The sequence below is a fragment of the Neoarius graeffei genome, chromosome 23 (assembly GCF_027579695.1).
Source record: "Neoarius graeffei isolate fNeoGra1 chromosome 23, fNeoGra1.pri, whole genome shotgun sequence".
NCBI classification, from domain to species: domain Eukaryota; kingdom Metazoa; phylum Chordata; class Actinopteri; order Siluriformes; family Ariidae; genus Neoarius; species Neoarius graeffei.
In genome coordinates, this window is record NC_083591.1 from 22,772,544 (window position 1) to 22,795,825 (window position 23,282).

Genomic DNA, 23,282 nt, shown 5'->3' on the forward strand with positions numbered 1-23,282 from the left:
GTCACATGTATACTCAAGCACAGCAAAATTCCTCCTCTGCATTTAATCCATCTGAAGCAGTGAACACACGCATGCACACACAAGTGAGCAATGAGCTCTCTCACACACACAGCAGTGGGAAGAATAAATAATAAATAAATACATTTGTGGGTAAATTATATGGATCTGTGATGCCTGCATGTTTCAGCTTTTGGATGAAATGAAATCTGCTGGTATAATCAAAATTTATCGTTTCAGAGAGCTTGTACTGACTGCAGTCGTCTCAATTTTCATTATTAACTGTCGCGGATATGTTTATTTGTCTGCCTGGCAATATGGTGGATGCCACGTGAAAAACAAAAATCTGTGACGTTGGTGAAATGCCCCTATAGTCATGATGTTTAATGTGTACGTTAATTGAAGCTGCACTGTTTGGCCAATGGAAATTGTACGAGTGAGCAGGTGTACAGGTATTCCAAATAAAATGGTTGCTTACATGACATTGAAATTTATGACACTCAGTTTTTAAACAACACTTGTTTGTCTTTATTCACCATCATGAAAAACATGAATTGTTTTTCTCAACAATGATAAATCTGGCATGAATTCCATTAAAAACTGGTCTCTCAAACACTGGCATTTGGGATTCACCCAACACATTTCATCAATTCAATCCTAACAGGAAATTCAAGCACATTAAAACAAATTCAGACACAGACATGCACATGCATACAAACCTGGTCATTGTCTTCCTGACTGAGGTCTCGCCCACTGGCCTGCGCCATCCGCTTTCCTGCCACCAGGTTCCCTACCATAACAGAGGCAGGACCAACCTCTGCAACACACACACACACACACACACACACACACACACACACACACACACACAATAAACCTCTTCTATACCGCCTGACAAGCTGCTGTTGGTTCAGGGAACCAACATTCATCTGCCCATAATTCCACCAGTTGAAAGGTGACATATTATACCCCTTTTCCATAAGTTGACACAGTTCCCTGAGGTCTTAATGAAATGTCTGTGACATGTTTTGGTCAAAATATCACAAGGATAAAGTACCACAGCTCCCTTCTTACCCTGTCTAAACAGTTCTGTTCAAAACGGCTGATTTGAGTGCCTGTTCCTTTCAATGATAATGAGCCACTGTTTACCCCACCCGCTCTGTCCACCAGCTAATCAGGTAGCACTTTACTTATGAATATTCATTCACAAAGGCAGTTCTCAAGCCATGAGTGGAGGTACTCGGAGGAGTGGGCGGCATCATTCTAATGAGTTCCTCTTGTGACATAGAAAGGGGAGATAAATCTGAACGGCTTGTTGAAGCATGCTTCCTGAAATAGGCAACCAAAAAGAAACTGACTGGGTGTCTTTTCAGGTAGTGGTTTGGTAGGCACTTCAGATCCCCAAACGTATGTGCACAAGCACTAAAAAAGTTAGTTTTTCATAATACGCCCCCTTTAACACCTAATATGACACCACATATAATTTTACCAACAGCAGCGTTTTTAGTGGTCGAAATGCTACTTTAGTGTGGATGAAAATTCAAACCGGTCAAAAATTAGGACTAGATCTAAGAACCATAAAAATAACAACCAAACAGCCTTTTCCAAGGAGTAAAACTAATTTCACCTTTCTTAAAATGTTAAGCATCAGTTATGCGCAGGATGACACGTACTGTACATATTATTATAGCTTTATAGTTACAGTGGGGCAAAAAAGTATTTAGTCAGCCACCAATTGTGCAAGTTCTCCCACTTAAAAAGATGAGAGAGGCCTGTAATTTTCATCATAGGTACACTTCAACTATGAGAGACAGAATGGGGGGAAAGAATCCAGGAAATCACATTGTAGGATTTTTAATGAATTAATTGGTAAATTCCTCGGTAAAATAAGTATTTGGTCACCTACAAACAAGCAAGATTTCTGGCTCTCACAGACCTGTAACTTCTTTAAGAGGCTCCTCTGTCCTACACTCGTTACCTGTATTAATGGCACCTGTTTGAACTCGTTATCAGTATAAAAGACACCTGTCCACAACCTCAAACAGTCACACTCCAAACTCCACTATGGCCAAGACCAAAGAGTTGTCAAAGGACACCAGAAACAAAATTGTAAACCTGCACCAGGCTGGGAAGACTGAATCTGCAATAGGTAAGCAGCTTGGTGTGAAGAAATCAACTGTGGGAGCAATTATTAGAAAATGGAAGACATACAAGACCACTGATAATCTCCCTCGATCTGGGGCTCCACGCAAGATCTCACCCCGTGGGGTCAAAATGATCACAAGAACGGTGAGCAAAAATCCCAGAACCACACGGGTGTGTGAAAACCTTGTGAAGACTTACAGAAAACATTTGACCTCTGTCATTGCCAACAAAGGGTATATAACAAAGTATTGAGATGAACTTTTGTTATTGACCAAATACTTATTTTCCACCATAATTTGCAAGTAAATTCTTTAAAAATCAGACAGACAATGTGATTTTCTGGATTTTTTTTTCTCATTTTGTCTCTCATAGTTGAGGTATACCTATGATGAAAATTACAGGCCTCTCTCATCTTTTTAAGTGGGAGAACTTGCACAATTGGTGACTGACTAAATACTTTTTTGCCCCACTGTATTTGTGTGTCCATGATCCAACAAAGTCTTGGTTGCATTAAGAACAGAGCTCCCATTTGGTTGTAACGGTCTTTAAAATTGTACTTTGTTTCAAAGCACTGATTCAGCATTTCAATAATAATTCTGCTATTTTGAGTGCAGTTCCAAACCTACCACACTGTACATGTCTTATTTATTTATTTAATGCCAGTGGAGTAAATAATTCCAGTTGGCCATATTGTTGTCATGATAAAATTATGCTGCCCCCAAGCCTGTGAAATCACTTATACACAGAATCTTTTTAGACTGAACTGTGCAGAACTGCTCAGGAGAAGGCAGCTTCAGAAATGACACTGGCACTGTTGGTAGAGAAGTGATAAAATAAAAAAAATTTACATGTACAAACATGCTCATACATCCACAATCAGAAAAGCACAGGAGTGAGCGCGCACACACACACACACAGTTTACCAGGTTGTTTCTGTCGGGGTTTGGGCAGATTGGTGACACAGGAATGAGGGCACATGAGGACATTGCAGGGGTGCAGTGCTCCTTCCTGGAACAGCTGCTTTGTCTCCGAGAGATGGATTCCTCCAAGAGGAGTTTTGGGCAGGGTATTAGACGGAACCAGCGCCAGGCAATACACACCAACCTGATGGATACTATCTATAGCCTAGACACACATATTGTAAGATGTTAAGTAGAAGAGAAACTAGTTTATTTGATACAATATGATTCTGTATTAAGATAATACAACTGAAAAAACATACTGGTGCATGCATATTTACTGAATGGCTCATACTGTATGTACCTGAAGTACTCTGCTCATCCACTGAAAGCTCTCCTCTTCAGTCGAATCTGGTCTCTGCTCGGCCACCACCACAATCCTCTCATCATGAAGCACAGTAATGGAGAACACAGCTATCCTACAAATTCACACAACCACACACACACACACACACACACACACACACACACACACACACACACACACATTACAGTACATTACATCTGACACTGGGGTTGACAGTTTTCTTCATTTTCTCAATTTACGGTATGTTTTAAGATGTTACAGTGGTGTGATTGGTTTTCATTAAGCTCAGAATTTAAAAACATTAACAGGCAAGTTTCCAGACTCCGTGGTATATGTGATGCTTGAAATGAACGTAGCAATACGCTTCTTTAAAGACAAAAAGCATCGAAACAGAAATTTTCTTCAGTAATATTCAAGTAAGCATCTAAACCAGGGGTCACCAAACTTTTTTCTCTGGGGGCCACATTGTCGTTCCTGACTGTGATGGGGGGCCGGGGTCGGGTCAGCTATATAACATAGAATTGTATGACCCAGACAAATATGACCACCAGCAGGCCTCATTGTGTAGTAAAGATTACTAGCCTGGTACAGCCATCCCCACTACTATATCCACACTACTATATCAACACTTGATTCCTGGCACATATTTGTTTATCTTTACTAGTGGTTTGCAAAAGTAGTAATCGAGTCTTCACACTTTGTTTTAATTTGAAATACCACAGAGATTCCATTTATTTATTTTCTAATAAAAAATAACATCAAAGCTGTCAAGGTAAGAAACATCTGCCTAGTTGAGGTGATTGACACTGGCAAAGGTGAGTGGAAAATTATAAATTGTAGGTAAGCCTGTTGATATTATTAATAATAATTGTGTGCAGCACTTAAAGGTCAAATAAATAGGCCTATAAAATAAATACATTTTAAAAAACAGTGAAGTTATAATATGAGCAATAGATCAATAGATCACAGCAGTTGTGCTGTGTCCTGCACGTCATTGCTCTCATCCATGGGCAAAGCAAAAAACTCGAATTCTGACGCTTTCTCATTCAGCTGGTCATACACATTGTCCCCCAAATCTTCGGTTCGCCTGGTCATAGTAGGTGCGGAGAGACTCACCGCGTTGAGCGCATCCTTCTTGTCGGGACACACCTCCTCGGCCACAGCAAGCATGCATACTTTAACAAAGTCCCCATCAGTAAACGGCTTTCCATGGGTAGCTAGTAGGTGAGCTACTTTATAGGTAGCTCGGACAGCAGCCTGGTGGATCTGGGTTTGGTGAAGGAATACATTCTGTTGTGCAGCCAGTCCGCATTTCATCCTCCGATTCCTGTCTTCTCGTTTGCCCTCGCAAACTAGCATACTCTTTGTGGCGGGTTTCGGAGTGACGACGCAGATTATATTCTTTGAAGACCGACACACTTTCTTTACATACAAGACAAACTGCACGGTCCTTACACTGAACGAAAAAATAATCGGTGGTCCACTGTTCTTTAAAAACCTCTGCACTCTCTCAACTTTTCGCTTACTGCTAGCCATTTTGCTGTCCTGAACACTGACAGTTCTCTGCGCGTGCGCTGCCTGTCACTGCTTGATCGCGAGCATATGACGAAAATTCGGAAAATATGAATAGTTCATTTTATAACTAAATATCAATTTTAATTGATAAAATCAACAGAATACAAGATGCAGACATGTTATTATTTGCCAAAAAGTAATTTAAAAAAATAGGCCATGACCACTTTTGGGGATTGCCTCATAGGGCCAGTTCAAGTGGTGGGGGGCAGAGGGGCTGGGGGGCCGGTCAAAGGGGGGTGGCGGGCCGGAGTCGGCCTGCGGGCCGTAGTTTGATGACCCCTAATCTAAACAGTCGTAGTCTGTATTCTATAAACTGGAACAGAATTACAGAGCTAACACTTTCATATTGTTTCATCTTTTATTTAAACCAAACAAAACACACACACACCTTCCTCTGTAAACAAACTTCATGGGTTCAACAGCAAGTGCAGTAGCAACGATGTCATCCCCGTTATGTCTCCGGCCCCCCACTTGCATTAATCCGTCCATCTTTCCAGCAACAAAGACAGCTCCACCTGGCCCTACAAATCCCAACAGCCCCGAGCGTACAAACACACACTCGCTCACAAATGCACCACTGCTGGATACAGGGCACACCTACACCAGAGAGGGAAGGAGAGAAGAAAACACTTTAGTACATTTTCAGAATGTAAAAGTATTAAGCAGAAGGTTACATGGCATTATTAATGAAATACACAATGACTAAAATGGCTGTTTGACTAATTTGTACTTTCTACATTATTAAGAAGAATATTTTCGAAGTGTAATAATGCATCACAAAAATCACTAAAGATTACTAAAACTACATTTCCAAATTTCTTACAAAACCCCAGGCCATTCTGTGGCTGGGAAGTTATTTAATTTGAGTATATTCCATAGCATACGTATAATGTGCATGAAATTGCTCGCTTTGTGCAGTCAAGCAGATAGAGGAAGACCGTGTGCGCATGCATAGGTTTACCACCTTCTTCTTTTGGGTTTTATGGCAGCTGGCATCCACACTGTTGCATTAGTGCCATCTACAGGTTTACCTTGACCGTGCACTGACAGTTACATCATTCTGTCGCTAAACGAACAGCTGATCAACACCAAGGTGCTCGCTGACCACCGATATTTATTAGTTTGGTCCTGCGTTTCCTTTCCTTCGCAACATAATGTCTTTTTTCTTGCTTTCCGTTACTGTAGTTGGTCTTTCACGGTTCAGTCACACACTCATGTCTTCCATTTTTCCTCTCCTGTTTCAATTTTGTATCCCACAATGCCTTGTGTGAACGGAGAAAGCCCACCACGTGATGTATGATGTAGTATCTTGAATTGGGTCATGGTGAAGCAGGAAAAAATGGCAGAGAATTTAGGGCCATGTGGCCTTAAATTCATTAATTGTTCTATTAAAAAATACTAATAAAATTGGAAGTCTGTGAATCAAATTCAGTAGCTTTCGGTCCACTAAACAAAAATAACTGGGTGTCAGGAAAAATTCTTTTTATGACCTACACTTGAAAAATCTGAAAGGCAGTCTACTTTTAAATATTTATTGAAACCTGAAAACGGTTTCACTAAATTAACACACTATAAAGCACTTCAGTAAGATTAAAAAAAAAAACAAACACCTGTTTATATTTATTTCCTTTGGTAAAGGCAAATCAAAAAAGGGGCTGAAGTTTCATACCTCAAAAGTGTTTTTGCTCATGCCTGTTAGACCATAATAAGACGTTCCTGTGGCAATGGACGACACGCAGATCTCTCCAATCTCATCCGTTTTACACAACTGGGGAACACCTTCCAGCTTCACCACACACATCAGGGCTGAGAAAGAGACAGACAAAGAGAATTTGTTTATCCTTCCCCAGAGGAAACTGGAGGCAATCGCAGTTCACTTCGAGAGAGAGGCGGGGTTTACCCTGGACAGGTTGCCAAGCTATGGGTGTGAATTTAGAGTAGCCAGTTGGCCTAATCCACATGTCTTTGGACTCTGGGAGGAAACCAGAGCACCATAAGGAAAGCCCCACACAGGGTTCTTGCAGGATTCAGTAAGTTAAATTTTAGACCTTTTTTAGACTTTTTAAGACCATTATGAAAGATTTTTTAGACCAACACGAAGCATTACAACCTGCCCTACCCCCGCCCTTCCCAAAAAAAGACAATCGAGTTCAATTCTCAAAACAAAGTCATTTGTATTGGTAAACTGACTATCAGGGATACAAACTGATTGTGTGCTTATTTATGTCATATGGCAACATTAGTACAACATTGGTACATTATGTCACATAGCAACAAAAGTACAAGACAATAGAGTGATAAAGGGCATTTGTGAAGTAAATGCAGTCTGTAGGGGTTTGTTTTTTTCCCCTAACTGCAACAGAACTCATTTAAACTTTTGATTAGTGGTGTTCTGGTAATAAAACAGCGTTATTATATAATGCACTGTTGTCAGATGACGACTTTCTTGATTGCTCATGTGAACCCCATGCTGCAAACCACAGCATCGCAGACCTCCACTTGCTGTAGCAACCATTTCAACCATATTAACAGTAAAAATGCATACACATCTTTTAAAACTAATAGTTAAAACATACGTAGTAGCCCCGTAGCACACTTGCTTCCAGTTAAACAGCAAACTCACGCAAGGCGGCAGCGATTTACCAATGAAATCAAGTCATACCTTGTGAGAGGTATACAAGGGAGACAGCAGGGTTTTTAAGCAGTAGCGGAGCAAACGGGCCATTTGAGACAGAGGTGTAAAATCATTGCAAAATATGAATGCAAAATTAATAAATACTAAATAATAAAGCCAGGAAAGACACACCATTGGGGAGAGAATAATATATTTAAAAAAAAAAGAGCACTGTTAGAAAGCTGAATACGCTGACTGGACTCATGCGCTCCATGTCATGGTAACGTTGACGACATGTAATGTGCACGCTAAGATTGTCTACAGTGCAGGGGCTTCAAAGTTTGGGAGAATAGCAGGGTACAAATAATTTACAGCAGGGTGCAAAATGGTAAAATGTTTGCCAGCGGCAGACATAATGCACGCAAAGCGTGCAGGGATATATATATATATATATATATATATATATATATATATATATATATATATATATATATATATGAGAGAGAGAGAGAGATGCAAGTACGAATTTTTCATGGGGCGGGATGGTTTGGAACAGGTCGTCTAAAATTGGGATAACATTTACCCGGGACGGGTATTTGAGGCGGGTCGTCTAGCTTAAGCTTGATTAGCGTTGTTACGCACGCCAGTGTTTCCCACAGAAATTTTGGAGACTATGGGGGCAGCCCAGGGGGGGGGGGGGGGTTGTTTAAAATTGAGTGATATGTTAAATATTAAGTTATTACTGAAAAACTATTGATTAAAAAAACAAAGACACTGAGAAATGGTCCTATAAACAACTTTACCAATATAAAAGATTACCTGGACTACAAAAATGCAGAAAAATAGGCTTTAATTATCCAAATGCACCTGTTGGTTCAAAAGTTAAAGTGCAGAGAACCTCATAGCACAACATGAAGTTACCTTAAAATATAATATAAATGCCTCAGCTTTCATGGAAGAAAAAAACTATTAATACTAGTACTGTGTGCAGGCAGTCTCTCCTGAAGACTAAATTAAACAATAATTATAAACTAATAAAATAAATGGCTCAGGCTTCATAGAAGAAAAAAAAACAATTTGAACAGAATCTCACAGTATGATGCTGAAGCTGCCTAAACAATGGAAAATAAAATACCATTTTGGCAAAAACGTTGGCATCCATTAATTTCTTGTAATAAGTAAAAAAAAAAATATGTTGCCAGATACTGCTGACGTTTTACAGCCCAAAATATGTTCAAAACCCGCCAAAATGCACTTAAAACCGCCCAATTGGGCGGGAAACCGCCCAATCTGGCAACACAGGGCAATAATGGCTGCACTCATGTCGAGGATGTAAACAAAGTTGACGCGACAACAGACATACTGGTTGTAATTTACGTTCACAACATTTTTTGCTGTCAGAAATATTTAATATTAAATTTTGTGACTCGACTGACAATAGCTGGTGGCATAACAAGCCACAGACGGCGATTTGCCGCCGGTGACCGGCTACTTTTGAGACCGCTGACAGTGTGAAAGCTCTCCGCGCTAATGTGAGCGGCTATTTAACCAACCGTTCCAGCCCAACACAGCTCCTTTTAGCGATAGTGTGCTTCAGCCTATTGCTCGCAGAACATTCTCGTTTTTCATACTTACGGCGGTGCTTGAAAGTTTGTGAACCCTTTAGAATTTTCTATATTTCTGCATAAATATGACCTAAAACATCAGATTTTTACATAAGTCCGAAAAGTAGATAAAGAGAACCCAGTTAAACAAATGAGACAAAAATATTATACTTGGTCATTTATTTATTGAGGAAAATGATCCAGTATTACATATCTGTGAGTGGCAAAAGTACGTGAACCTCTTTACTCACTATTATTCGACGCGCTATCCACACTCTTCATCGCACTGCCAACACAATCGCTAACCTTCTCTGACTGTCACAGACTGCATAAACTCGGTGGGAACTTAGAAGGTAGAACTATGGTAGGCGTAGTGGACAAACTGGACCGTTGCATACTTGCCGCGATCATCGGTGATTGAAGTTTTTTAGCAGTCAGACAACAACGCAACCGGCACATTTTTTATTAATGTTTTGCAGGCACTTCTAGGAACGGACTGAGCGGATGTAAGAATTTTAGACTTGGATAAATTAAATTTTAGACCTGGGATGAAAATATGTGTGTTTTTTAGACATTTTAAGGCCTAAAATTTAACTTTCTGAATTTTAGACTTTTTTAGACTTTCTTAGACCCCGCGGGAACCCTGCCCACAGGCACGGGGAGAACATGCAAACTCCACAGAAACACCCCTGGGCAACTGGCAGGTTTGAACCCAGAACCTTCTTGCTGTGAGATGACAATATTAACCACTGCACCGCTGTGCTGCCTGAGAATTTGTTTTAACTGCACAAATGCAGCACTACAAGATATCTGTTAAAAAAAAAAAAAGGCATACAAAAGCCCCAATACAGATTTCACCAAAAACAGTGCTTCATATTGTTATCTCTTATCCACACATTGCCTACCTCCTGGCATGGGAGTGCCAACATCCTGCAGTGTGAGGACAGACAGCTTCTCTCCTGTGTCGACCCGGATGACGCCGTGACTCAGTCCCATCATACTGAGGACGCCTCGGCCTACAGGCTTCGAGCTGCCGTCACATGGCCTGCAGGTCAAACACACGACACATAGCACTATTGATGAGCTGTTTTCCCACAGCCTGCAGTATAAACATAACACACACGTCTTCTCAGAGTGATAATAGTATGTTGGAGAAAGTGGTTTTACCTCCTTACAGCTACAGTAAGAGCCTCTGGTGAGCTGGCACATGGACAGATAACCTCTGACCTCAACCCTAAACTCTGGAACACGTTCAGGAATGCATCACATGATGAGATTGACCCTGAGGAAAAGACCAAAAAACGGAAATGTGAAAAGGGTATGAGGATGGAGGTCATGGATCAATGAATTTAAGGGTGTGAATGTTACAGGAGGAGATAATTCTGAATTGTCAGTCCTCCCTAACACACACACACACACACACTCACATGGATTTGCTCCGTCAGCAACCAGCAGCATACGGAGAGAGCTCAGGTTGATGTCACTCTGATCTCTGTGTGCTATCAGAGCCCAATGAAGATCCCTACTCTTCACACACACCACTTTAGCTACACACACACACACACACACACACACACACACACACACACAAAATATGGTAAAAAGAGGAAGAAAACAGCAATGACAATAAAATATCAGGACTGAAATTCCTCAAGAGTTTAATTCTGAATAAAGCCGAGAACATTAAACATTACTACTGATGTTACAAAGTATAAAATATAGCCCATCATTTTCAGGGGAAAAAAGGTAGATGCATTTTGTACCTTTATACTGACAGACTTTCTGGACCCAGGACAACGGATTCACCTTCATGAGAGCATACGGAACACTCACAGTGTGGAGCATGTTGAGAACACTCTGGAACATGAACAGCAAGTTAGATTCTCAAAAAGGAAAAATAAAAATGACAATATGATTATTTTACTCCACAGTTAAATCCATCACCGTTAAAACGCCATGCCACAGTCCTACGTCCTTCTTGAAATCCAACACATTCACAAGAGTCTCAGCTGAAACACACACACACACACACACACACACACACCATAAATGTTTTTTTCTTCATGCATCATACAAATATGTTTTCATAAACAAAGAATGTATGAAGTGTGCATTTCTCTTACTGTGCAGAATGGAGTGTGAGTAGCTGTGTGTGTGCACACGTGTGTATATACACATTACCCTCATTGTATCCACAAGTATGTGTGAGTGTTTGGCAGTGTGTCAGCATGGCCATTCTTGTCACAGTCACTCCCAGAACACTTCCATCTTTACAAGTCTTATACTGATGAAAAAAAAACATCAACCAATCAGAACTGATCATATTTAAAACTTATAAAATGTTTTTATAAGAGGTTTTAAAACATGAAAATTAAAAACCAATCAAAACCTCGATATATGCAGTGTCGTTGTTAGCATCTTTAATCAGAGGATACCACTCTCGGGGAGGTTTCGATAAATGCTTTGACTCCGTCACAACCCACAACAACTTCGGCCAGCCTGGGAGGGGGGAGGGGGGAGAATGCCAACATGCACCATAAGCACAAGTTCAAACTGGTGAAAACTTGCTGAGCATTCTAATGATGGAAAAGTGCAGGTCTGTATGGCTATAGCATGAGAGTGAAAAACAACAACAAATAGGAAACACAAAGTGTGCTCTGTTCATGAATAAATAAAGCACTTTAAGTGAGAGATAATATTATGAGGTCTGAACCACACTGGTGAAGTCACTCACCTTTGAATTGCACAATGTCACCACTGAGGCTCTTGGGAAGACCTTTGTGGCACGCATCGCTGGTCAGAGCCACAGCAACCCCACAGCTGCCCAGGAGGAAACCAATCTGCTGACTCCCAGCATCCTTGGGGAGGAAATGAGCCAAAAAATAATTGGGGTGTGTGTGTTATAAATAAAGAGTGTGAAAGTCATGTACAGCTAACAGAAACAGCTTATTTTTAAAACAATTACGACAACCTGGTTTATATAGCATCTTGATTTTTTAAAATTGTTTTTAGAGGCTTTCAAAGTGGGTGTTACCTTTTTGCTAAGTGGCACTTCAATGGGTACCGGGACAACTTCAGCCAACAGACAGCCATAAAACGCCACCAAAAATGCCACAGGGTCATTATTGGGGTACACTAATGCCACCTAAAATGCACACACACGCACACAAGTAAAGAAAGAGAATTAAAGGAAAGAGAATTTAAATCATCCATTTTTACCTTTTAAGCAACATTCAGCTTTTCCGAGGCTAATAATAATGGTCGTGTTGTTCAGTGTTTGCTCATCATTCTGTATCTGAGTAAGTGATTTAAGGTTAGACTTACTCTGTCTCCTGGCCGGACGATGGGTTCTTGCTTGGTTCCAAGTTTGTGCAAGATGTAATAGGCCACCTTCATACTCCTGGACCACAGCTTACCTACACATACAGCACCAATCAAAAGTTTGTACACTCCTCCTCCATTCATAGACTTTTCTGTATTTTGACTATTTTCTACATTGTAGAACAATACTGAGAACATCAAAAGTATGAAATAACATATGGAACATATATGAAATTATATGGTTAAAAAAAAAGGAAAAAAAGAGTGCTCAGAGCACAATATCCCCCGCTGGCAACTATATCTATACTGTAAGTGCTTAATACACCCTCATGAAATTGTCAAAGTACAAGTTTGGTAATCAAGGGCCATAACTCTGAAAAAAGTTGACCGAATTGAACTAAATTGCAATATGCATATTACCAACATATTACAAAGCCTTTTGCTAAGTTTCGTGAAATTCCTCCACTAATTGTGAGAGGAGTTCAAGCAGAAGACAAGCACACCCTCACGAAATTGTGAAAGTACAAGTTTGGTAATCAAGGGTCGTAACTCTGGTAAAATGCGACTGAATTGAATGAAACTGCAATATGCATACTACCGATATACAACAAAGAGTCCTGTGAAGTTTCGTGAAATTCCTCCAAAATTGTGAGAGGAGTTGATTTCAGAAGGTGAGTACCCTTCCCGAGACGGATGGACGGACGGACAGACGGACGGATAGACATCACCACGACATAATCCCCTTCAGGCCCTTTGGCCAGCGGGGGATAAAACCCCCAAAATGCTTCATATATTTCAGATTCTTCAAAGTCGCCACCACTTATTTTGATGATGTTTTACACACTATTGGCATTATCTTAACCAGCTTCATGAGGTAGTCACTTGGAATGCTTTTCAATTAACATATGTGTCTCATCAAAAGTTAATTAGTGCAATTTCTTGCCTTCTTAATGTGTTCGAGATCAAACAGTAAAGAGTAAATCATAATAAAAATACAGTAAACAGCCCTACTCCACAACTGAAGTAATCCATATGATGCAGACTTGTAGTCTGACTCGTGCCCTAATTTTAAGGACTCGTGACTTGATTTGGACTTGAGCACTGATGACTCAGACTTGTGCAATAATTGCATTCGGACTCGTAAATTGGAGACGAGGACTTGGATTTTCTCTTTATTTTTTTGGAACATGCCATAATAATTTGACATAAGATATTTATATCTACATTAATTTGTATACTAATTATATGCAAGAGAATGCACATTAATCTATTCATATGTCATGTTCAGGAACAAACTAACATTAATGGCACTAAAATGCCTGGAGAGAAGCCCCTAGGATTGACTGCTTTGCTTATACAGACTTCTCGTGCAGTGGGAAAAAATGCACTGCTATGTGATAGATAGATCGATAGATAGATTACTTTATTCATCCCCAAAGGGAAATTAAATTGTCATAGCAGTCTGGTAAATTTGAACACAATAAAAAATAAAATAAAATAACGTACTGGGGTCAAGAAAAAAAAAAAAGAAATAAACAAGATATACACATACCTTAAATAATATACTATGAATATGTACATAGAATGTACAATAGGATGTTAATATTGCAAAAATATGATATACAATATCAATACGGATAATATTCCCACGTCACATGCCCCATAGTAAACACTAAGTATTCGTTATACTATGTTATATGTGATGCAGAGGGTGACAGGTAGAATTAGTCCAGATGTGTGATCATGGCTCTAACAGATGAGTTGTAAAGTCTGATTGCCGTGGGTAGGAATGATTTCCTGTATCTAGAGCCCTGCACTCCCGCGGGAGTCCCGTGGGAGTCCCGCGGGACCCGACGCAAAGTAGTGCGGCGCGGGACAAATTTTGAAAGCTCGTTGCGGGCGTGGGCGGGAGGGGGAGTGCACAATGTGGGAGCGGGCAGGAGAGGTGATAAGCTGCAGTCCCGCTAACTAAAAACGTGTTTAAAATAACATTTATAAATTATTAATTTGTGTCTATCATATATAATTTGTGCTGGATATTTTATTTGGCATTAATAAAAACATTTTAAGATGCCTAAATTTGCGGATGTGGTCTAATCTTGCGTACGTTTCCAATTCCTTTCCGCTCTTCCGTGTTTGAGATCTCCGATTATGGCAGAAGAGCAGAGCTCCTCTAGTGAAGCTCACAGTGCTTTAGAAGTAAGTGCTACTTTAAAAAGAGGTACATTTACCGTTAAAAAGTCAAGAGTCCTGAAATCAGACATTTGGAAGTCATTCTCACTCGTGTACGACGCAGAGGGAAATCAGCTGCCCTTTGCTTGTTGTGATAAGTGCCAAAAGGTTCTGACATACAACGGCCATAAATCGGGTACATCAGGCCTGAATAGCCATGTACTGTATGTACTGTGGGGCGGCACGGTGGTGCAGTGGTTAGCGCTGTCGCCTCACAGCAAGAAGGTCCTGGGTTCGAGCCCCAGGGCCGGCGAGGGCCTTTCTGTGTGGAGTTTGCATGTTCTCCCCATGTCCGCGTGGGTTTCCTCTGGGTGCTCCGGTTTCCCCCACAGTCCAAAGACATGCAGGTTAGGTTAACTGGTGACTCTAAATTGACCGTAGGTGTGAATGTGAGTGTGAATGGTTGTCTGTGTCTATGTGTCAGCCCTGTGATGACCTGGCGACCTGTCCAGGGTGTACCCCGCCTTTCGCCCATAGTCAGCTGGGATAGGCTCCAGCTTGCCTGCGACCCTGTAGAAGGATAAAGCGGCTAGAGATAATGAGATGAGATGTATGCACTGTCTTAAAAGGACAACAATTACAATTCAAATGCAGTTCAAATCAACTTGGTTCAGACCAAGTTGGTACTACAGCTTTGGGAAACAGTCGTTTTTTGGATGTTAGTTAGTTCAAATTTGCATTGTACCATACTGGTTTAATGCTAACTTGGTTGGTTGTTTGGGAAACGCACCCCTGAACGTGAGCTGTAGATACAGTTAGGTCCATAAATATTTGGACAGAGGCAACATTTTTCTAATTTTGGTTCTGTACATTACCACAATGAACTGTGAACAAAACAATTCAGATGCAGTTGAAGTTCAGACTTTCAGCTTTAATTCAGTGGGTTGAACAAAATGATTGCATAAAAATGTGAGGAACTAAAGCATTTTTTAAACACAATCCCTTCATTTCAGGGGCTCAAAAGTAATTGGACAAATTAAATAATTGTAAATAAAATGTTCATTTCTGGGCGGCACGGTGGTGTAGTGGTTAGCGCTGTCGCCTCACAGCAAGAAGGTCCTGGGTTCGAGCCCCATGGCCGGCGAGGGCCTTTCTGTGTGGAGTTTGCATGTTCTCCCCGTGTCTGCGTGGGTTTCCTCCGGGTGCTCCGGTTTCCCCCACAGTCCAAAGACATGCAGGTTAGGTTAACTGGTGACTCTAAATTGACCGTAGGTGTGAGTGTGAATGGTTGTCTGTGTCTATGTGTCAGCCCTGTGATGACCTGGCGACTTGTCCAGGGTGTACCCCGCCTTTCGCCCGTAGTCAGCTGGGATAGGCTCCAGCTTGCCTGCGACCCTGTAGAAGGATAAAGCGGCTAGAGATAATGAGATGAGATGAGATGTTCATTTCTAATACTTGGTTGAAAACCCTTTGTTGGCAATGACTGCCTGAAGTCTTGAACTCATGGACATCACCAGACGCTGTGTTTCCTCCTTTTTAATGCTCTGCCAAGCCTTTACTGCAGCGGTTTTCAGTTGCTGTTTGTTTGTGGGCCTTTCTGTCTGAAGTTTAGTCTTTAACAAGTGAAATGCATGCTCAATTGGGTTGAGATCAGGTGACTGACTTGGCCATTCAAGAATATTCCACTTCTTTGCTTTAATAAACTCCTGGGTTGCTTTGACTTTATGTTTTGGGTCATTGTCCATCTGTATTATGAAACGCCGACCAATCAGTTTGGCTGGATTTGAGCACACAGTACGTCTCTGAATACTTCAGAATTCGTCCGGCTGCTTCTGTCCTGTGTCACATCATCAATAAACACTAGTGACCCAGTGCCACTGGCAGCCATGCATGCCCAAGCCATCACACTGCCTCCGCCGTGTTTTACAGATGATGTGGTATGCTTTGGATCATGAGCTGTACCACGCCTTCACCATACTTTTTTCTTTCCATCATTCTGGTAGAGGTTGATCTTGGTTTCATCTGTCCAAAGAATGTTCTTCCAGAATTGTGCTGGCTTTTTTAGATGCTTTTTAGCAAAGTCCAATCTAGCCTTTTTATTCTTGAGGCTTATGAGTGGCTTGCACCGTGCAGTGAACCCTCTGTTTACTTTCATGCGGTCTTCTATTTATGGTAGACTTGGATATTGATACGCCTACCTCCTGGAGAGTGTTGTTCACTTGGTTGGCTGTTGTGAAGGGGTTTCTCTTCACCATGGAAATTATTCTGCGATCATCCACTACTGTTGTCTTCTGTGAGTGTCCAGGTCTTTTTGCATTGTTCACCAGTGCTTTCTTTCTTTCTCAGGATGTACCAAACTGTAGATTTTGCCACTCCTAATATTGTAGCAATTTCTCGGATGGTTTTTTTCTGTTTTCGCAGCTTAAGGATGGCTTGTTTCGCCTACATGGAGAGCTCCTTTGACCGCATGTTTTCTTCACAGCAAAATCTTCCAAATGCAAGCACCACACCTCAAATCAACTCCAGGCCTTTTATCTGCTTAATTGAGAATGACATAACGAAGGAATTGCCCACACCTGCCCATGAAATAGCCTTTGAGTCAATTGTCCAATTACTTTTGGTCCCTTTAAAAAGAGGGTGGCACATGTTAAGGAGCTGAAACTCCTAAACCCTTCATCCAATTTTAATGTGGATACCCTCAAATGAAAGCTGAAAGTCTGGACTTTATGTCAATGTCCATTATATAACTATAACTTGAATATGTTTCAGTAAACAGGTAAAAAAAAAAAATTTGTGTCAGTGTCCAAATATATATATGGACCTAACTGTATTTATGCTCAAATCCACTCAAAGTAGGGGGCGGGGCACCATCACGCTGTGTCTTTAAATTATATTAATTTCTTATAGGCCTACTTGTATTTCCTAGAATGTAAATGTGAGGAGTGACATATAAGCTATGTGCAATGTACAATATTCTTAATATCCACTGTAGATTTTGGTAGGTGTGTTGGATATCTCTGTAAAGCCTCAGCTGCGCATGCCGCCTGGCAACGCGCACCCTCACTACGTGCGCTAGGTGAAGGATCAGTCAGTGGAGAGCTCAGCTAAGCTCAGCATGTTTAATTCCCCAAGCCAATGACAAGAACTTTCATGAGAAATAACGCGAACATCTGCATCATGCGGGATTTGCGGGCGGGAGCGGGACAAAATATGGCAGGCGCGGGCGGGAGCGGGACTGAAAATCATAATTCTTTGCGGGAGCGGGACTGTACAATGCGGGAGCAGGCAGGAGCGGGACTGAAAATTCTGTCCCGCGCAGACCTCTACCTGTATCGTTCCTTAGAGCAGCAAGGTTGAATGAGTCTGTTGCTGAAGCTGCTCTTTAGCTTGTCCAGTGTTTTGTGGAGGGGGTGAGAGGGATTGTCCATGATTACCAACAGTTTTGTCAGAATCCTGCCCTCCACCACCTCCTCCAAGGTGACCAGTTTAGAGCCAACAACACACTCTGCCTTCCTGTTCAGTTTGTTCAGTCTGTTGGCGTCCTTTGTCTTGATGCCCGCACCCCAGGACACCACAGCAAAGAAGATGGTGCTTGCCACAACAGACTGATAAAACATCTGCAGCATCTTATTGCAGACATGAAAGGACCTGAGCCTCCTCAGGAAATAAAGCTGGCTCAGGCCCTTCTTATAGATGGCCTCTGTGTTGGTGGACCAGTCCAATTTGTTGTCCAGTGTAATGCCCAGATATTTGTATGAGGCCACCATATCCACATCCGTCCCACTGATGCTGACTGAAGACAGCAGGGGCTTATTCCTCCTGAAGTCCACCACCATCTCCCTCGTCTTCTTCACGTTCAGCTGCAGGTGGTTCTCCCCACACCACTTCACGAAGCGGTCGACCAGGTCCTTGTACTCAGCCTCCCCCCCCACCCTCAATACACCCCACAATCGCCGTGTCATCAGAGAATTTCTGCAGATGACACGACTCAGTGCAGTACTTGAAGTCTGAAGTGTATGTGGTGAAGAGGAAGGGGGACAGCACAGTTCCCTGAGGGGCCCCAATGTTACTTATCAGACGACCAGACACAAAGCTCTTTAATCTCACAAACTGCGGTCTGCCCGTCAGATAGTCATCAATCCAAGTGACGAGGGGAGCACCCACCCACATGTCCTCCAATTTAGCCTTCAGTAATCTGGGCTGGATGGTATTGAAGGCGCTGGAGAAGTCGAAGAACATGATGCAGACTACAGTGTCGGGTTTGTCCAAGGAAGAATAGACCTTCTGCAACAAACAGATGATTGCGTCATCAACCCCGACACGGGGCTGATATGCAAACTGCAAGGGGTCTTGTGATAGGCACACCAGCGGTCTAAGGTGTGCCAGGACCAGTCTCTCCATTACCTTCATGATGTGAGAAGTCAGTGCCACCGGCATATAATCCTCCAGTGCAGCAAGACGTCCTTTTTTGGGCACTGGGACCAGGCAGGATGTTTTCCATAATACTGGCACTCTCTGAAGGTGCAAGCTCAGGTTGAAGAGGTGCTGGAGAACTCCACAGAGCTGGCTGGAACATGCCTTCAACACGTGAGGGCTGATGCGGTCCAGTCCCGCAGCTTTCCTTTGTTTGAGCCTCTCCAGCTCTCTCCTCACCTGACTGGATGTGATGTGTAGTCCAGGCTGGGGAGTCGGGGGTATTGTAGGATCTGAGGTGAGAGTCAGCAGCGGACTGGAGGTTGGAGGTGACTAGGGTAATGCAGAAAGGTGTCTGCTGCAGGAGGTGGTGGGGGACTGGGGGGGCTTTGGAAATATCCTAGGGGCGTGGAGTGTGAAAAGGTTCTTAGTGAGTGTCCGTGAGGGAGAAGGAGGTAGAGGTGGCTGGAGTGGTGTGTGACAAGAGGTGGTGGGAGGAAGTGGGGAGTTGTTACTTGGAGGATCAGTAGGGGGGTGGCTGGGGGAGGGGGGGTTGGAGTTGAACCTATTGAAAAACATGTTCAGCTCGTTCGCACGTTGTTCGTTCCCCTCAGCCACACCCCCACCTCTCCTCTGGAAACCAGTGATCTCTCTCATCCCACTCCAGACGTCCCTGATGTTATTTTCCTCCAGTTTGTGTTCCAGTTTCCTTCTATAGTTGTCCTTGCTCTCCCTGATGCTGTGTTTAAGCTCTCTTTGTACCCGTTGGAGTTCTGCTCGGTCCCCTGATCTGAAGGCCCTCTTCTTCTCATTGAGTAGGGCCTTCAGGTCGCTGGTTACCCATGGTTTGTTGTTTGGGTAGCAGCGGACCTCTTTAGTGGGGATGATGTTGTCAATGCAGAACCCAATGTACTCCGAGACACAGTCAGTAAGGCCATCAATGTCCTCACCGTGTGGCTTATACAGAGCCTCCCAGTCTGTGGCCTCCAGTGCTCCCTGCAGTGTTTCCATGGCCTCAAGAGACCATTTCCTCACTGTCCTCACCATGACCGGGTGCTGCTAAACCACAGGCTTGTATAATGGAGAGAGCAGGACTAGGTTGTGGTCTGACCTACCCAGTGGTGGCAGGGCAATGGAGCTGTATGCATCCTTAAGATTTGCATACCAAGTCTTATTTTCACGGGTGGTGCATGTAACAAACTGGTAGAAAGTCGGGAGTGTGGATGAGAGGGAAGCATGGTTAAAGTCCCCTGTAATAATAATGACTTCCCCGAGATGTTTTGTTTGTAGTTCGGCAGTCACAGTGTGGATGACGTCACACGCTGGCTCCGCGTTTCCCGATAGTGGAATGTAAACATTAATGGCGAGGACACTGGTAAACTCCCTCGGCAAATAATATGGACGAAGTCCGACAGCGACGAGCTCGATGTCCAGGCTACAAACCCGCTCTTTAACAGAGGTGTGCTCGGGGTGACACCACCTGTTGTTCATGAACACGGCGAGACTCCCTCCTTTCTTCTTACCGGTCGCAGTGGTGTCTCTATCTGCTCGAACCGTCTGGAAGCCGGGAATGGTGATGTTAGGGTCCAGTATCTGCTCGTGCAACCATGTTTCCATAAAGCACATGGTGCTGGACTCCCTGTACTCCCTCTGTGTCCTTACGAGTGCTTCCAGTTCGTCCACTTTGTTTGCCAATACAAATAAAATGATTAAAAAATGTCCTATCCACTTGAAAAGCATCTCGCCGTACGTTGTGATCAATGGAATAACAAAAATAGCACTAAAAAACAAAAATACTCAATAAAAATACAAAAAACTAACATAAAATACCCGGAGCTGCTACGACAGGCTGCCACTAGGACGGCGCCATTTTGGATAAATATGTGTTCCATGTAGAAGAACTATCGAGGAGACAACAGGGACAACCTCGAACTTCAATCATCATTTGGCAAGACTCCACCCAGAGAAGTCAGTGAAACACTATCTTCATTGCCCTGTTGATAGCCGGGCTTGCTTGCTGACCGATGAACTAGCTAGTGTTAACTCTCTCTCGTGTTATTTGCCCTGTTGATAGCGGGGCTTGCTGAGTGATGAACAAGCTTTTTATCTGTAGCCTATTAACTAAAATGGGGCCATCAAGCAGCAAAGTAAGGCTACATCCACACGACAACGGCAACGAGATGTTATTAAAAAAAATATCGCGTCCAAATGGGCAACGGATCAGTAAAATATCAGGTACATATGGCAACGCAACGCTTGCTGAAAATGATGCAATATACATGCCACACCTCTAGGGGCGCTGTAAGACGGTCCCTTCAGAGACACCAGAACAATAGAAGTAGTAAGGACGCATGCGCATAAACTATTATGCGCGAGACTTCATATTAGCCACAAAGTCAGAAAAATCTGTTCGTAAAATTACATTATAATGACCAAATACAATGAAAAGTATTTTTCCAGTCTCACCTGTGAAAGGTAATCCCATGTGATCTCGTTTGGACGGCAAACCTGTTGGTACAGTTAAACGCAGCACATGAATGAGGCATCTTTATTCTCGCTTTGACCCATCCAATATGGTGGCGAGGATGACGTATGATTCTACACGGAAGGCGGCGTCTTTAATGGTCCGGAATAAATTGAATGCTACACGTTGATGGATTAATTTGTTCTTCTACGCCCTTTTTGAGGAATGTATTGTAGGACTTAAACCAACATCTGAAGAGGTAAGATCGCTCCTTTTTTCCCTATTTTTGCTGGCGGGATTGACTCTGCCCTAAGAGCTATTCTCTCTCTCTCTCTCTCTCTCTCTCACTTTGCACCATTACACAATAAATATTCACAGTGAAAATATTTTGTAAGCGCGTTTCATGAACCAAGTTATAGGATTTGTTGACAACTCGCATCGAGTTCGTTACACTTCTACCCGGCGTGAAGCACATGTGGTTGTGACGTCATTGTAAACAAATCCATTCTACTCATCCAGACGACTTCGCAACGGCGCCGTTGCCAGATCTTTCCACTCTGGAACCCGTTCTCAAAAGATTTCATTTTGGGGCACCCAAAACGCCAGTGCCGTGTGGACGCCAGGCCGAAACGATAAACAATTTTATCGGATTCACCTGAATCCGTTGCCTGTGGACAGGGCCTTAGTCCCATACAGTAGCAGAGACGGTTTCACATAAAGGCAACAACAGCCACCATCAAATGGTGCAGTTGGAGTCTTGTTCTCGGACTCGAAATTTTCTTTAATGACTTGGACTTGAACACTGGGGACTCAAGGTTTAGTGACTCGGCTACAACACTGATTTGATGTCAAGAACTGCTCGACTAAGTAAAAGAGAAACATCATCCATCATTAGTTTAAGATATGAAGTGTCTTAAAGTAATGATGAATAGTGTCTTTCAAGTAGTGTACTTCAAGTAATAAAGTAAAGAAAAAACACTAAATTAGAAGGTATGTCCAAACCTTTGACTGGTACTAGATACTACATTCATCAAGTAACTACTTTCACAGCAAGATGGAGTTGGTAGGAGTGAGTAACACTACCCCCCCCCAAAAAAAAAAAAAAATTTATATATATATATATATATATATATATATATATATATATATATATATATATATATATAAAATCGTACTGGACAGGCAGCAGTTACTGTACTACAGTATATGCAAGGACGGGGGCAGTAACTTACGCGACAAATTTGTAAAGAAATGTAAAAAGTCTAAAAGGAGAAGTGGGAATGTAAAATAGAGACTGGAAAAACTACTGATTCTTCAATATGTATCCTGGTTCTCCTCTGAGCTTGCTCACTGGAGATCATTTCATAATTAAATTAGGACTTAATATTTAAAGCTTAATTGTTATATGTTGCTGAGCCTATAGTTTAGTACTGCTACAGACAGAATAGACATTAGCACTATGTTCTTATTACATAACAGCATAGGGTTGAAAAATCACCTTTCCCATTTCACGTGGTGTTTTTTTTTTAAATTCATTTACCCACAATAAAATTTAACTTGCTTTTAGATTTCTCAGAGAAAACCATTATAAACATCTGCCACATAAACCTTCGTCGTCTTTTACTAGATTCCCTCACACTATATATACACACACTACGAAGTGTCTTGTAAAACAAATATAGTGCTTGATGAACCCATGGAATGGTATTTG

At 42.2% G+C, this 23,282-nt stretch overlaps 1 protein-coding gene across 4 annotated transcripts in view; it reads right to left on the bottom strand.

Moving 5' to 3' along the window:
- The window catches only part of dip2cb (disco-interacting protein 2 homolog Cb), a 205,492-nt gene that overhangs the window by 61,215 nt on the left and 120,995 nt on the right, over positions 1-23,282 (bottom strand). For all 4 annotated transcript variants that reach the window (XM_060905941.1, XM_060905939.1, XM_060905940.1 and 1 more), the window contains exons 10-24: positions 12,526-12,617; positions 12,236-12,346; positions 11,936-12,059; positions 11,591-11,700; positions 11,383-11,485; positions 11,146-11,210; positions 10,965-11,058; positions 10,629-10,748; positions 10,369-10,483; positions 10,107-10,246; positions 6,653-6,789; positions 5,372-5,580; positions 3,406-3,520; positions 3,066-3,267; positions 717-814 (exon numbers count right to left, since the gene is read on the bottom strand). In XM_060905941.1, coding sequence (XP_060761924.1) covers positions 717-814; positions 3,066-3,267; positions 3,406-3,520; positions 5,372-5,580; positions 6,653-6,789; positions 10,107-10,246; positions 10,369-10,483; positions 10,629-10,748; positions 10,965-11,058; positions 11,146-11,210; positions 11,383-11,485; positions 11,591-11,700; positions 11,936-12,059; positions 12,236-12,346; positions 12,526-12,617 — 1,835 coding nt within the window. The remainder of the gene's footprint in view (positions 1-716; positions 815-3,065; positions 3,268-3,405; positions 3,521-5,371; positions 5,581-6,652; positions 6,790-10,106; positions 10,247-10,368; positions 10,484-10,628; positions 10,749-10,964; positions 11,059-11,145; positions 11,211-11,382; positions 11,486-11,590; positions 11,701-11,935; positions 12,060-12,235; positions 12,347-12,525; positions 12,618-23,282) is intronic.